The sequence below is a fragment of the Rhinolophus hipposideros genome (genome assembly GCF_964194185.1).
Source record: "Rhinolophus hipposideros genome assembly, chromosome: 9".
In the NCBI taxonomy this organism is placed as follows: Eukaryota; Metazoa; Chordata; class Mammalia; order Chiroptera; family Rhinolophidae; genus Rhinolophus; species Rhinolophus hipposideros.
The window spans coordinates 3776508-3790513 of record NC_138055.1 but is presented as its reverse complement, the minus strand read 5'-3'; the positions used below and the strand labels follow the sequence as shown (position 1 = coordinate 3790513).

At 54.8% G+C, this 14006-nt stretch overlaps 1 protein-coding gene across 2 annotated transcripts in view; it reads right to left on the bottom strand.

Annotated features, from left to right (window-relative positions):
* Positions 1 to 911: 911 nt before the first annotated feature.
* KIAA0930 overlaps positions 912 to 14006 on the bottom strand; it is a 38025-nt gene continuing 24930 nt past the window's right edge. For both annotated transcript variants that reach the window (XM_081058557.1, XM_081058558.1), the window contains 5 exons: positions 12920 to 13060; positions 12168 to 12362; positions 9091 to 9253; positions 7643 to 7801; positions 912 to 7174 (listed from right to left, as the gene is read on the bottom strand). In XM_081058557.1, coding sequence (XP_080914683.1) covers positions 7134 to 7174; positions 7643 to 7801; positions 9091 to 9253; positions 12168 to 12362; positions 12920 to 13060 — 699 coding nt within the window. In that variant the 3' untranslated portion in view covers positions 912 to 7133. The remainder of the gene's footprint in view (positions 7175 to 7642; positions 7802 to 9090; positions 9254 to 12167; positions 12363 to 12919; positions 13061 to 14006) is intronic.

Sequence of the window (14006 nt, the reverse complement as noted above, 5' to 3'; positions counted from 1 at the left end):
CCTAACAGCAGTCCGCGCTTGCCAGCCACCACCTTCTTGCTAACCCCCATTTTCTGCTAGCATAGCCACAGCCGTTATATTAGTGGCCAATGGCTTACGGGTTACAGCTGACGGCCATCTGATCACAGTTGATGGCCATTTACTACCCGAGCCAGCATCTTTCTATGTGAGGCCGAGAGCCTGGAAATTGTTTTTTGGGGCTTTGTCCCCACAGAGGGCACTAGCTAAAGAGGAAGATTGTACCCCGAATGCATCAGTCCTATTTGAGGTTCTCAACTGAGCAGCCCACCTAGAACCGGCTCTCAGGTGCGGGCCTGGGGACACGGCCGCAACAGCACCAAGAGACTTGTCAGAAAGGCGCATGCCCCACCCCCAAGGCCCCTGCAGACCTGCTGAGTCACCACCGACCGCGGGGTGGGCCCTGCATGTTGTGTTTTATTGAGATATAATTCACATACTATAAAACTCACCCTTTTAAAGTGTACAATTCGGTCGTTTTCGGTGCATTCAGAGTTGCACAACCATCACCACTATCTAATTCCAGAATATTTTGGGGGTTTTAACAAGTGACTGACACACGCTCAAACTTGAGAACCATTGGGCTACGTCTGCCCCCCTTAGGACCTTTGTTTAAAGATAACCTATGAAATACCTTTGCGCACATTTCGGGTGGGGGGACGGCAGGCGCCAGGAACAAGGCGCTGTACACGATTCACGTCAACCTCACGCACCTGGGAAGGCACCGTAGCTGGTGATTCCACTTTATGTTTGAGAAGGCCCAGCGCGGGTGCAGATAACAACTGACAGGTGTCCACGCAGCCTGTGGAGGGGGCCAGGTGCACGCGAGCCGCGTGAAGGTACGTGTGCCCGTTAAAGGACTCGGCGCCAATGGTGTCTGGAATGGGCTCAAGTCGTTTGAACAAAAACTGTTTATTCAAAATATAATCATTAAAGTTCACTAACAACCATGGTTATCTCAAACTGAGCGATCTAATTGTTTTATTAAATCAGATTCCAAGATGAAAGGCCCTTAATCCACACATCGGGAAGAAATGTCTTGTTAAACCTGTTGGCTTGTGTAGAGGCCACGTCAGGAGGGAATTCCACATGAAGCTGTAAGCAAAAAAAAAGACATCCGCTATCATCCCCCCAAATGTTTCCCTTCCTCATACAAATTTTCCAGCTGTTCTGTCATTTTCACAATCAAGCACAAAGCACAGCACGTTTACACATTCAACATGTATATATACAGTGAACTGTGTGATCGTATGGATTAAGCCATTTTACATTTCCCCCTCTCCCATATAAAATTCCCAAAGGTTTTCCCTTCCGGTCATTTTCTTCTAAGCTGAGGCATGACAGCAGTTCCTAAGAGTTCACAGAGGTCAGAGTTAAAAAAGCTGAAACAAATAGAAGCCTTCAAGAGTAGGCGAGAGATAGGAACGGGGTGAGAGGTCGCTTCCAGGGAGAGCTTTCTCCCCGATACCAGGTATTTTTCAAGTGACTATTTTAAAAGGGCCTCCTAATTAGGGAGTCATCCTTTTAACCTACTGAACTGCCTCCTTCATAACCACCGTCTCCTGCAGTCTGCCCTTGGTGATGCCAGTTCAGAAAATTCTGGCTCAGATGTTTAAAGCAATGTTTCCAAGAGGTGTCATTTGAATGACGTCCCTGACTTCCTAGATTTGTGTATATGTTCCTCTCAGACCCCATCACGCAGGGTGGCATGGGGGGGTCTCAGCTCCCGCTCCCCACACGAGAACGCAGGATATGGTGAAACCAAAAAGGAACACCCACGGAGCCATAGACAGGGGAGTCAGACCACTATACTCTCACTGGCGGCTGGGTTGGAGACACAGGAAGCAGGAGCTACATAATCTGCAACCTGCCGTCTGCTTCTCTGCCAACCCACCCCCCTTGCTAACTGCTAGCTCAGCCACAGCAGTTATATTAGTGCCTAATGGCTAACTGCTTACAGCTGATGGCCAGCTAGTCACAGCTGACGGCCATCTACTACCGGAGCCAGCACCTTTCCACGTGAGGCCGACACCCTGGAAACTGCTCTCTGGGGCTCTGTGCCCACACCCCCCTTTTCTCTATCACTCATTTCTATTCTGTATCTTTCTACAGTGTCTTAGGCCTTACTTCTATCCCTCACTTTGTGACATAGATTTCATTTGACCATGGAAAGGAAAAAGCCCATAGTGTGAGGTGTGACCGCGTCTGCTTCCATCCATGAGGAAGCTGATAGGCTTAGAGTCAGCCCGAAAATGTGGAAACGTGCTCACCGTCAACTTGAACTGTAGAGCTGCCGGGTTGCAGCCCACGGTCCAGAACCCATCTTCCGGAAGACCAGGTAGCTTGTTGGGAACCCGCCAAACTTGAACGCAGGACTCCTGTTTGTTATTCTAGTCATCTTTCTACTTCTGAGGGCTCGTTCAGAGGTTCCCCAGGAAAAGCTTGGGAAAGTTCACAGCAGAACTGAAAGGCTATGTACTAATTAATGGGGGCTGAGAGCTAAAGCTGAAACGCATCTCATGATTTTGCAAACGTATCATCTGACCAAACCACAGTCACGGCGCACCGACCCCCCTCGCTGACCCAGGACTGCCAGGGCCCGCGGCGCTTTCTGTCCCTCTCCAACCACAGTTCAAAAAAGTACTTGTGTGAGAGCTCCAAAACAAGTTTAAGAAATCTTTGGGGGCAAAATAAGTTTCAATCACTAAGTTATCACATTGCTGTAATATCTGTATTTAATCTGAAATACCCTATTAGAGAGAGAAAAAAACCCAAGTACAGTCAGAGGGAAACGCGGAGGACACAGAAATGTAATTGTCAACATGCAAATCAACTTTCCATAGAAATGCAAAATCATGAAGCACAGCTAACAGCCAACCAGGAATACCGCTTAGAAATGGTTTCTGCTGGATATGGGAGGTGGTTCCTGCAGAAGCTGCCGTAAGTGGTCAGGGAAATCCACTGACCATTCGCTCCTAATACAGTCAACGTCTGCCATCGTGCTGCTGTTGCCAACACAGATTTGGGAGAAGTCGCTTTAGGTATGCCTCAAAGGAGTGAAAAATCTCAACAGGTTTTCTTGGCAGCTGTAGGTATTCTCACACAGAATTTGCTTGGAAACCATCAAAGATTACACCTAAATCGCCCGACCTGTGAAGTGGGGACCCAAAGGACAACAAAGCTGAGAAAGACTGGGTGCTTCCAGCTGCTGCTTTTGATCTGAGCCCAGGGACTGGAACCGCAACCAGGAAAACGCCTGCTTGCTTTGGGAGGAATAGAAAACGTAAACACAAACTCTCCGTGCGTCCGGCTTCGTCCACCTCTGAGGTTCTACCTGCTATGGAACGCTGACCCCAGCCCCTAGGCCACGCGGTGTTCGAGTGATTTGGCTTCTGTGTGTGGTGACCGGGGCTTCCGGGGCTCAGAGAGGGCGGGAGGACTTTTGTCCAGTGAAGATCTTGTGCCAAGTCAGGCGGTGAAAAGGGAAAAAGCAGCCCCAGCGAGCACCCATCACCTTGACTCCCACAAGGCTCCTCCCCAGAGGGTCGGGGAACTCTGACCCACAGAGCAGCGCTTCCTGGAAGTCCAGCTGCTGACCCTCGAAAGGCAGCTTCGTTCAAGCTCAAGGGCCAGGTATCAGCCAGCACCTGCATTTTCGTATCTCAGAGCCTGTCCTACTAGGGCAGTTTTTAAAAGAGATGTAATTCTGTTTCTGGTACAAAGATGAGAGGAAGCCTGAACAGGAAGAATCAACGTAATGCCAAAAAATACTTGTTTTCTGAAACTGAATATAAAACTAAATTCCAACTAAACTGGAAAACTGAACAGAATATATGTATGAGTGAAACCTACTAAGGCTCATTGAAAAGTTGGCAGATTTGTAAGATATAAGCTTTAAAAAAGTTTGGCCAGTGATTCAAAACCATCATATTACGACAACATCACATACAATTTTCAAACACTAGTCATCAGACTGTACCAACTGCATAGGGATTGCCTCCTGGAATGTCGTTTAACGGGAAAACAAAACTTTATTTCATTCTTCAAATATCTACTAACTGTGATTTAAAAAAAGCAAAAATAGATCCTGGTTTCTAGCCAGATTCTTTGGGGGGGAAAACAATCACATTAAGAACATGCCTTTATGGCCTTCCTATCTTTACTCCACATAGAAACGGGATTTCTGAGGATCTGTTCAGTTTCTGAAAAGTCCGAATGTTAGCGTCGATTTGACTCATCAGAAAACCCACCGTCTCCAAGTGGACTGGGCTAGAGAGTATGTTTGCCTCCTTTTCTTCTCTCTGACTACGTCTCTGATACTTACGTTTCAAATAATATTCTGCTTTTGAAATAAGGAGCCTTGGCTGTTCATACGGGCAAGTGGAAGTTGCAGCATGACACCCGAGTGTAAACTAAATGCTCCTTGACTTTCAGGGGCTGGAAGACGACGTAGATGGAGGCGCCATGTTACCTACTGGACTCCAGGACCATGGCATTTCTTGAAAAGGAACAACAACAAAAAAGATAATTTTCTAATTAATGTCTTAAAAAGTCACACCTGGGATTCTTCACAGGAAAACTGGAACTCCAATTCCGATTTCAGAAATGTATGGAGCTTTGCTCATACAGGAGACAGGCATGACCCCTAAATTAAAGGTGTCCTTACAGAAAGTCAAAGTATACTATCAGCAGGACCCACCAGGACGTTGGGGCGCTGGGTCTGCTCCTGTCACTTGTTACTCTATTACTTTGTTACTGATCTCATTTGTCACTTAGAAAAATAACCCTCAGAGTATCAGCTTACTGACCAGTTACCAAGCATCTCTGAGCATGTTTTAAATTCAGTACCAGAAGTGCCCTTTGGAGGATCGAAAGAGACAGGCCAGGCGGCACTTTCAAGGCTCAGTGTCCACTGGGGCCGGACGCCTGGGTGGGCCTCCTGCCTCACTGCAGTTCACTAACCTCTCTGGCTGTTTCCTTGTCTGTAAGATGGGGATGGCGGCACCTAAATGTTTAGTAGGCGCCTGCTTATGCTGGTGGGTGCTACCTAAATGTTGGATATAGGGCAGTCAAACCACGGTGTGCACCTGTCCACATGCTTCACAAATGAGGTGTCAGCTCGAAAATTCCGTGTGATGCATTTTCACGTTACTGCAACTGGCCCACTGACACCCCGCAAGGCAGAGTGTAGGCTTGCAGTTTACAGAGGAGCCTGACTCGCCCAGGGCCCCCCCAGGAGTCATGGCCGAGCCTCAGAGCCAGGCCGGTTTCTGGCTCCAGTAGGAACCTTCTGGAGCTCTTCACCACTATACCTCTTTCTACAAGTGAACTACCTCATCCTTCTATGAAAGCCACATCAGGACAGTACTTCTTCCAAGAACCGAGTTCAGAGTCTTCAGCCCAGGGAAGAAAATATTCCTGAAGAAATGGCTGTCTGTTAGCCACCTTGGACACAACCTCGGAGGCTGAGCTCACCTCCCCTGGAAAATACTCCAGTGGCCTCCTGGAACACTGGGCCACACTCACTGCTCCCTGAGGCCCGACTCCTGCACTCAGGGGCGAGGCCTCACTCTGCTGCCTTAGGACGCTGCTTTGGAACCGCCAAGCACGAGCTGGGTGCTGTCAGAGAATTCAAGAATGTTCACACGTCTTCTTGGACTGGACGGTTAGAAGGGCAGGGGGAGGGGGAGGTGATGATACCTGACAGGAGCGATACAGAATAGAGGCGCCCTGACCCAGCCATGTACTGGAACCCTGGGGACTTCAGTGAGGTAGGTGGTATCAGCCCCATTTTACAGGTGGGCAAACTGAGGCAGAATGAAATGCAATAGCTCGCTTTTAATAACAGCATACAAAATCTAGAGAAAGCCCCAAGTAGTCCATCCTGTTCCGGAGCCCAGCGCAAACCCTTGGAGCACAGAATTAAAACAGAGAGCAAGCCCCTCTGATTCCTTGTCTCCCCCCAGAGGATTTCTAAACACACAGCAGGAACCCCTCAAATATTCCTGGGGACTTCAAACAGAGCATCATAGCAACAGAGACCCAGCAGACAGCTAATTCCCAGTGGGCGAGGAAAAACGTTTCTGCTCTTCACAAGACTCGTGGTTCTGAAAACGCGTGTCATCACAGGTAGCAATCCTTCAGGCTGGAACGAGGCCATAGGCAAGCCCGGGGCTGGATGGCCACTCACACACAGCCCAGACCGGCCACGTGGAAGCCAATCCCCCTTTGCCCCAGTGAACTGGTCTGAGAAATGGGACCAGCACTCAGGCAAAGGAAGGAAGCTCTAGGAAAGCAGAGACGAAACAGCCTGTCCCCCGCCTTGGCCCCCCGAGGATGGAGATCCCACTCTTCTGTCTGGCTCCCAAGCCCTCTCCCCTGCCCTCAGTCCACAGGTCACGCCAGCCGAGGCACAGAGCGGGCTGCCCCCACATTGGAGGTGTGTGTGTTGGTGGTGCTCTTTGGCTGGAAGCAAAGGCCATTCCGGCCGGATCAGGGCCTGTCTGCTCAGCTCCAGGCCTTTCTAGAACTGGGTGTGGGGTGAGGTGTTCGCAGCCCAGGGCGAAACCATCAAACAGCTGCGTTCCCCACCTCCCCATGTAACCCATTTCGAACCAAGTGTAAGCTGGGGAGAACGCGCGTGTCAGGACAGACCGGGCGCTGAAGCTCACCAGCACAGCACTACAAAATCTGAACCCATTTTCCTCAAGGAGGGTGGACAGCATGACACGCTGAGGGCCCCAGCGGGGTGGGCTCCGCCTGCTGTGCGTGTTGGATCGCTGGGTCTGGACACACTGGGTGCCAGCTGCTCCTCTTCTCACGGCCTCTGGGCGCCTCAGGTCCTCTCCGGGTGCAGCGGGCTCTCCGGAGATGGGCCGATGGGTGGGCGGGCGCAGGGCCGGAGCAGAGCCAGTAGGAGAGGAGGAAGAGGCACTTCAGTTTGGGCTGGTGTTCCTGGAGTCGGCCCTGGCCCTGGGGGGCGAGTGGCCCTGCCTGGCTTCGGCTCCAGCGCTGGGTTGTCACAGAAGACCCCGGTGGCGGTGGACAGGTAGGCACTTGGCAGCACTCCCAGGGCCAGGCAGGGCTGGGGGGCTCCGTGCGGGCTCCGCACACGGCTAGGTCATCAGGATGGGCTTCTGCCGTACTTCCAGGATGTCTAGGGTGGGAGGCGGGAACGGACAAGGATTTCCCGTGACAGCAGCTCCGCTTACGCAGGAAGCCCACGCTGCCTAATTCACATGCCTCACAGCTGTTGCAGTGCTCTTATCCTCCCCACCTTTCCGCCCGGAGACGGGCCTGACTCGGGAGCCACTGCCTGGCACTGCCACTGCAGGCGGGCTCGGTGACGGACCCCTGAGCTTCACCTCACCCATAGGCCTGCAGACACTCCAGAGGGGACAGGAAGGCCACCAGAGTGCTACGCAAAGGAGCACTTCGGGGCTGCAGCTTTCCCGGAGGCCCCACGTGAAGTGTGAACGGGGAGTCCAAGAACCCCCCACGAAGCCACGGACAGGCTCCTGACTTAAAATGCTGGGACTCCCACGAACTGGCCTCAGGAACCCAGGCCCAGGAGTCAGGCTGGCTCCCAAGCAGTGGCACTAGCTCCCACACCCACCGACTGTACCTGTTAAGATCCGATGCAGCGGCAAAGTGACGTAGGTTAAGTGTGCATAGAGAAGGAAATTTCCGTCGGCTCGGCTCAGCTTCAGCCAGGACCCCACCAGGGAGCGCCCCGTGCCAGACAGGGACCGCGAGCGCAGGTTGGTGGCATTATGCAGATCGGCTGCAGGGGAGACGGCCGGGTCAGGGCCCAGGCTGCGGGGCCCCGGGGAGAACACCTCCCCCTCCAGGAGACGCCTTCACGGGCCAGCTCCACCCTGCCTGGCGCTTCTCACCCTGGCCTACCACACCCTGCACCCACTTCCTGCCTATCCGGCCCCCGCCATCCCTCAGCACCCCGTCCACCCGAGCTTTCCCTGAGCCCTCTTCCTCGGGGTCTGGCATGTCAGCCCTGTGTTACTTCTCTGCTACCATGTGGACATGGGCCGAGGCTGGGATGACTTATCATCACCGTCTCATGGGTCACCCAGGGAGGCAGGCGGGGTGGTGAGCAGCACTTTCTATGGATCTGGAAACGAGCTGGGCTGGGGAAGGCACCTGCCCGAGCTCACACAAGAGCAGGTCAAAGCCAGGGCTCAGCAGGCCCTCTGCCGCTGGGTCCTGGCGGGCAGGAACATTCAACGCCACAGACCCATGGATGGTCCGGGGCCATCCGTGCTGTAAGCGAATCCTTTCCCCGTCATCTGTTCAGCAAACACGCATGGAGTTCCGGCTGTGCCAGGCGCCCAGCTCGGTCCAAAGGATGATGGCGCCTGAGGCACTCGGGCCTCAGTAGCACAGAACTGACCAGAACCGCCCACCTCTGTCAGCCAGCCCTGCCCTCTGTTCTCTGCATGGACCGCTGAGTGGGAATTTGAACTTTCCAATCTGATTTGTCAATCCCTGGCTTAAAACCCTCCACTGGCTTCCCAGAGCTCCTAAGACGAGCCTGACGCCCCCCTCCAGTGCAAAGCTCACTGATGGTGGGGACGATACCACAATACCACGCAGAGAGCAGCGAGAAGGCGTGGGTTTGCTGGGAGAGACTGCAGATAGGCCTGGGCTCGGGGAAGTCAGACAGCAGGCGAGCCCTCGGGAGACCCTGAGGGACACCCCCCCGGAAGGTTCTAGAGCGAGGGCGAGCTGGCCCAAGACAGCAGTGAGGAGTAGAACTGGCAGAGCCTGAAGTCACAAAACGCATGACTGAACCGGAGCCCATCCCCCTCAGCAAGCACTTCCTCACGCCCACTGTAGGCAGTCAGACCACCGACATCGAGAGGTCCTTGCACAGACCACGGGAAGGGGAACGCCCTGAGGCAGGGGTCTGTCTGCTCACAGCTCCGTCCCCAACCTTGGAGGGGACTGGCAGCCACTAGCTAAGTGTGAGTGACTGAACGAATGAATGAATGAATGACCTAAGAGGAGACCGGAGGGCCGAGGGGGGGCCCTCCAGACTCAGAGGGGCAGGGTCACCTCCACCATCGTCCTCCCGGAAGAACTCTTCGCTGTCGTTCGCTGAATGAGACTTCTTCATCTCGGCGATCCGGTTCCGGGGTACCTTCCTTTTGAGGGACGGGGAGAAGAAGGTAGGCCGGTTGTTCCGCTCTGGGGTTGGGGGGGTGCTGAAGGAGGTCACCTGGAACAAAGAGCCATAGTGACCAGAGTAGCCCACCTACCGCCGGGGGTCCCAGAGCCCACTTGTCTCCTGCACTCCAATTACACCTGACACAGGGCTCCAGGAGGGAGCACGGGGCTGGAGGGCCTCAGGCTGTGCTCACCGACCCGCCCACCCGCCCGCCTTCCTTCTGTGGCCCAGCCATCCTGGGGCACCGTGGGCACTGGCAGAGGGTTTCAGCTCAGAGACCAGCAGTACGGCCCGGCCGCCAGCTCTGCCCTCTCGTGGGCCTCACACGCTTGTTAGGGGATTACTTAAGTGCAAAGGAAGACTGGCTGCTGACACTGCTCAGGCACCTTCCCCAGCACATGAACCCATGGAACCTTCCCAACCAATCCACCGGCCGGGAGCCAGTACCCGCCCCACGGGACAAACGAGGAAATGAAGGCGGGCAGGGACCTTGACTTGTCCAAGGTCCCCAGCAGGATGGTGGCGACACTGAGACTGCAACCGACGTCTCCCACCTAAAGTTGTGCTCTTCACCCCCATTTCCACTCTTGGCTACTATGGCCCCATCCCTCTCCCGCCCAGCATTCTTTCATAGACAGGCTATGGTTAAGTAGTCTATGTTTCCCTCCCCTCCTCTCCTCTCTTCTAACAACACTGTTCAGTTCACCAAACATTCTCCACACCCACGCAGGGCCAGGCGGGCACAGCATTGAGGACAGACAGGCACATGACACTGGTCCCTGCCCTCAAGGAGCTCACAGTCTGCTGGGGGCAACACACTCGGAAAGTGACAACCACAGATGGCATGTTGTTGCTGAGACAGAAGAGGCGAAGGACAGAATACAGGGAGCACAGAGGCAAAACGGACTGACAGCCTGGGAAATCAGGGAAGGCTTCCTGGAGGAGATGCCGCTCAAGCTGGGTCTTGAAGGACGAGTAGGAGTTCGCCAGGTGAAGAAGGGGGGGAAGGGCGTTCCAGGCAGAGGGAACTTGGCCCATCTCCTCCCTCCTCCCCATGCAAACAAGAATCTGAGGAACAAGATGAGCTGGGACCAAGACTTCGGGAGCCCATCAGCCTCCTCGTCACGGCTCCGACATCCACCAAAGTCCCGGCGGCCGCTGGCTCCAGATGGTCCTCCCACAAGTCAGGGAAGATTTTTAAAAGATAAAAAACAAACACCAGAAACCACAATACACACAGAATCTGCATTTGTCATGCACTGGTTACAAATGACCTCTTGGAAAAGGGGGACAAGTGACAGTGAGCACAGAGGTGGCAGGGGCCTGAGCAGTCCCCATGTCAGGCCCTGCCACTGACAGCTGCACGGCCCTGACAAGTCCCTCCCCTTGACTCTAGGGCCTCCCTGTTGCTATGGCCCAGGCACCAGCTCCTTCACCTACCACAGCCACCTGGGAGAGTGAGATTGTCACTCCCATTTGATAGATGGGAAAATCAAGGCTCACGTAAGTCTAGTAATGAATCTGTAATCATTCAGCAAACAACTGGCTGGAATGGGCACTTAGGTTTATCCAGCCCAGAGACCGGCCTATAACTTCACGAGGATTTCTCATATACATTATGTCAGAGTCTCAGTGGACAATTTAGGATCAGAGAGAAGAATTAGGCCCCTTATCTCAGACATGAGCTCAGAAATATAAACAACCTCCATTTCAATGATAAGAGGGGCCCCTGCCTGGAATTCTCACCCATCTTGGCAAAAAATAGCATTTCTTGTTTTTGTTCTGCTTATAAAACATATTCATTGCAGAAGTTACACAACAACAACAACAACAACAAAAGGTATAAAGAAGAGAAAGAAAACCGCCCTCTGGCTACATGGAGACATGCACAGTTAATATCATTTTACAGAATTCAAAGTATGGTAAATACTCTTCCTCATCCCTTCCAATAGCCCTAAGGCATCATTTACATTCTGAAGTCACTTCCCAAGTAGGTCACCGGCCAAACAGTCTCTACAGCGCTGCTCCTTGGGCAACACTCCTAAGGGCCGCATCCCACGCTGGGGCCTGAGATGCAGCGGCCCCTTTGAGCCTCCCAGCACTGAAGGGAGCAGGTGTTTTCACCCCATTTCTGGATGAGCAAACTGAGGCTCAGAGAGGAAAAGAGACTTGTCCCAGGTCACATAAGCAGCAGTTCCTGGTTCTGCCCACGGTGTCTCGCCCTGAACCCTTCTCCTGCACATGTGCTGAGCAAGCCTGCCTTCCTATCACGGTGCACTAACTTACTTGTCCTCTTCCAAGACCCCCGGCTCTGAGCAGCCCCCTCTAGAAAACCCAAGCGGGGCAAAGCAGCCCGGGCTGGAGACTTTCTCCTGCCTGGGCCCCACTGGAAGCTCTGGGAATAAAGGGGCCACTGACCTCTGACTTTGGTTCCCACCCCTAGGGAAGGATGGTGGCCTAGAAAGAGCAGGGCTCCAAGGCTCAGTGCTGTCACAGGAGACAGGTTCCCAGGAATGCTCACACCCACCCATGAGCCGCTGGGGGCACTCCCAATAGCGCAGACGCGCACCACACAACACCTGGTAACCACGTGGGCAGGGCAAAGAGCGAGCTGGGGCTGATCCTCACAGAGCAGGCGGGGAGGCCAGATCACCATCGACCCATCTCACTCACCAGGGGAGGCCTGTCACGGCCCACGAGAGCCAAGGGGGTCCCGAGGCAGGCCACCAGGACATAGTAGGCTCAGCATGGCTGCAGTGGCAGCTCAGGGAAGCAGAAAGAGCTCTGGCCCAGGCACTAACCTGCTGTGTGACCCTGGGCAAGTGATCTGCCCTCTCTGAACTTCGGCCTCCCCACCTGAGAGATGGGCTGACGACACCTACCTCACTGGGGGCTGTAAGGACCAGGGAGATGGAGGGAAGCAGTCGGGGGACAGGAGGCCCCTCCCGAGCTGTGCAGCCCTTACCTGCTCCTGTGTGGGTGACGCGGGGCTGGAGTCCTCTTCAGTCCCACAGGGGGACGTGTCACCAGTGGACACACGGCTGACCGCCATCTCGGCATGGCCCTTGCCCTGTGGCCCCTTCATGCGCACAAACTCCATGTTGTTGAACTTGTAGAAGCCAAACGACATCTTCTGTGCCATGCGGGCGGCCACGCTCACCTGCGGGAAGTTGGGAGATAGCCTCAGCCAGGCTGGTGGGTATGACCTCTCCATGGGGACACGAGCAGCCAGGACAACCACCCCTCAAACAGCAGTTCCTGAGGGCTGCCCACTCCCTCACCCAGCAGGCAGGGCAGTGCTGGAACGCTTGGGGTCCCCGGCTGACGTTCCCCTGTTCCCCTCACTATGACCCATGCCCACAGCAGGCCCAGGGCCAGGCTGGGAAAGAGGCCCCACCCCGCGGGCCCCGAGACCACCCCCCATTCCTCCTGTCCCAGGTTCTGAGGGAGGCGAGCCCGGGATGGAGCCTGGCTCAGGAGAGCGGCTGTCCACCTGTTCCTCTCCCCTCAGGTCAGTCAGTCGGGGTCCCGGGAGTGTTCTCATGAGGGGGGCTGGGGGGCCCGAGTGGGCTGAGCCGAGCCATGGACCATGCAACACTAAGCAGCCCCCAAACCACGTCCGGGGCTGGCTTGTGGTGCTGAGAAGGCAGATACAGCACAGCGCTGGGCAGGGACAGACAAGACAGGGGGCAGTGGAGGGCCCTCCCTTGTACGCACTCGGTTGTCATACACCTTCTTGAGTGCCTCGTAGCGGATCGAGCCCTGAAAGATGACCCCTTGGAACGTGTTGGTTTTGTCACTGGCCACCAGCTCCACACAGACCATCTCTCCTTCCCCCACGGTCATGTCGCCGAACACCTGGATGAGCACAGGTGGAGATGGGGACATCACCTGTGAGCTGCCCACCACCCAACCACAGCCCAGCCCAGCCCACATCCATCCTACCCCCATATGCCCAGGGCTGCCTGAGAGGGCTGCTCAGAAAATGTCCATTTCGCAGGTGACAACACTGAGCCCGAGATGTAAGATATCTGCCCAAGGCCCCCCAACTCATCCACCCTCTGCTGAGCCCAGCACAAGAACAGTCTAACTCCGGGTCAGAGGTGGTGTCTAACATGGGGGGTTGATGACAGAGCCTCTGGGACCGGAAGAGGACGTACCCCCCGGCTGGCCATTAGGAGGGTTGCCCCTCACACTTCCTCATGCTAAGGAGTTAGGCAGTTTACAAGGACCATCCGGCCCACATTCTAAGGTCTCCTGCACGCTGGCTGTGGGCGCCCAGCCCTGCCCACCCCACCCCTACCCTTAGCTTCACGGCTTGTGTGCAGGTACAGGCCCAGGGGTGCTGACAGAGTGACCACCTGCCCGAGTCACTGCTCCCCGGGGCTGGCGTACAGACTGAGCTTCGCGGTCACACAGGTTGTCTCTGCTCTGCCATGAACAAGCCTGGAAGGGGCACCTAGCCCCCTGAGCCTAAGGTACTTCGAGATACCATCAAATCCGGGAGACCCTGGAAACCACGCTCCTTTCCTCGCAAGGTCCCCAGGCCTGACCCCTCTGGACGAGTGCCAGCACTACCACCGGGGCCTAACAGAGGGGAGCGGGATGAGGCCGGCTTCTTCCCAGCACCCTGGGTTTCCTGAGGTGAGTCACCTCTGCCTCGGGCCCATTTTCCCAACCTTAAAACAAAGGCGTGGCCCAGGTAACCTGCAAGCCCCACCCCTCTGGCGTGCTAGGAACCTTCGCTGGCGCTTCATGGAGGCGCTTATGAGAGTGTAATGGCAATAATGATGACTCCTCCTGG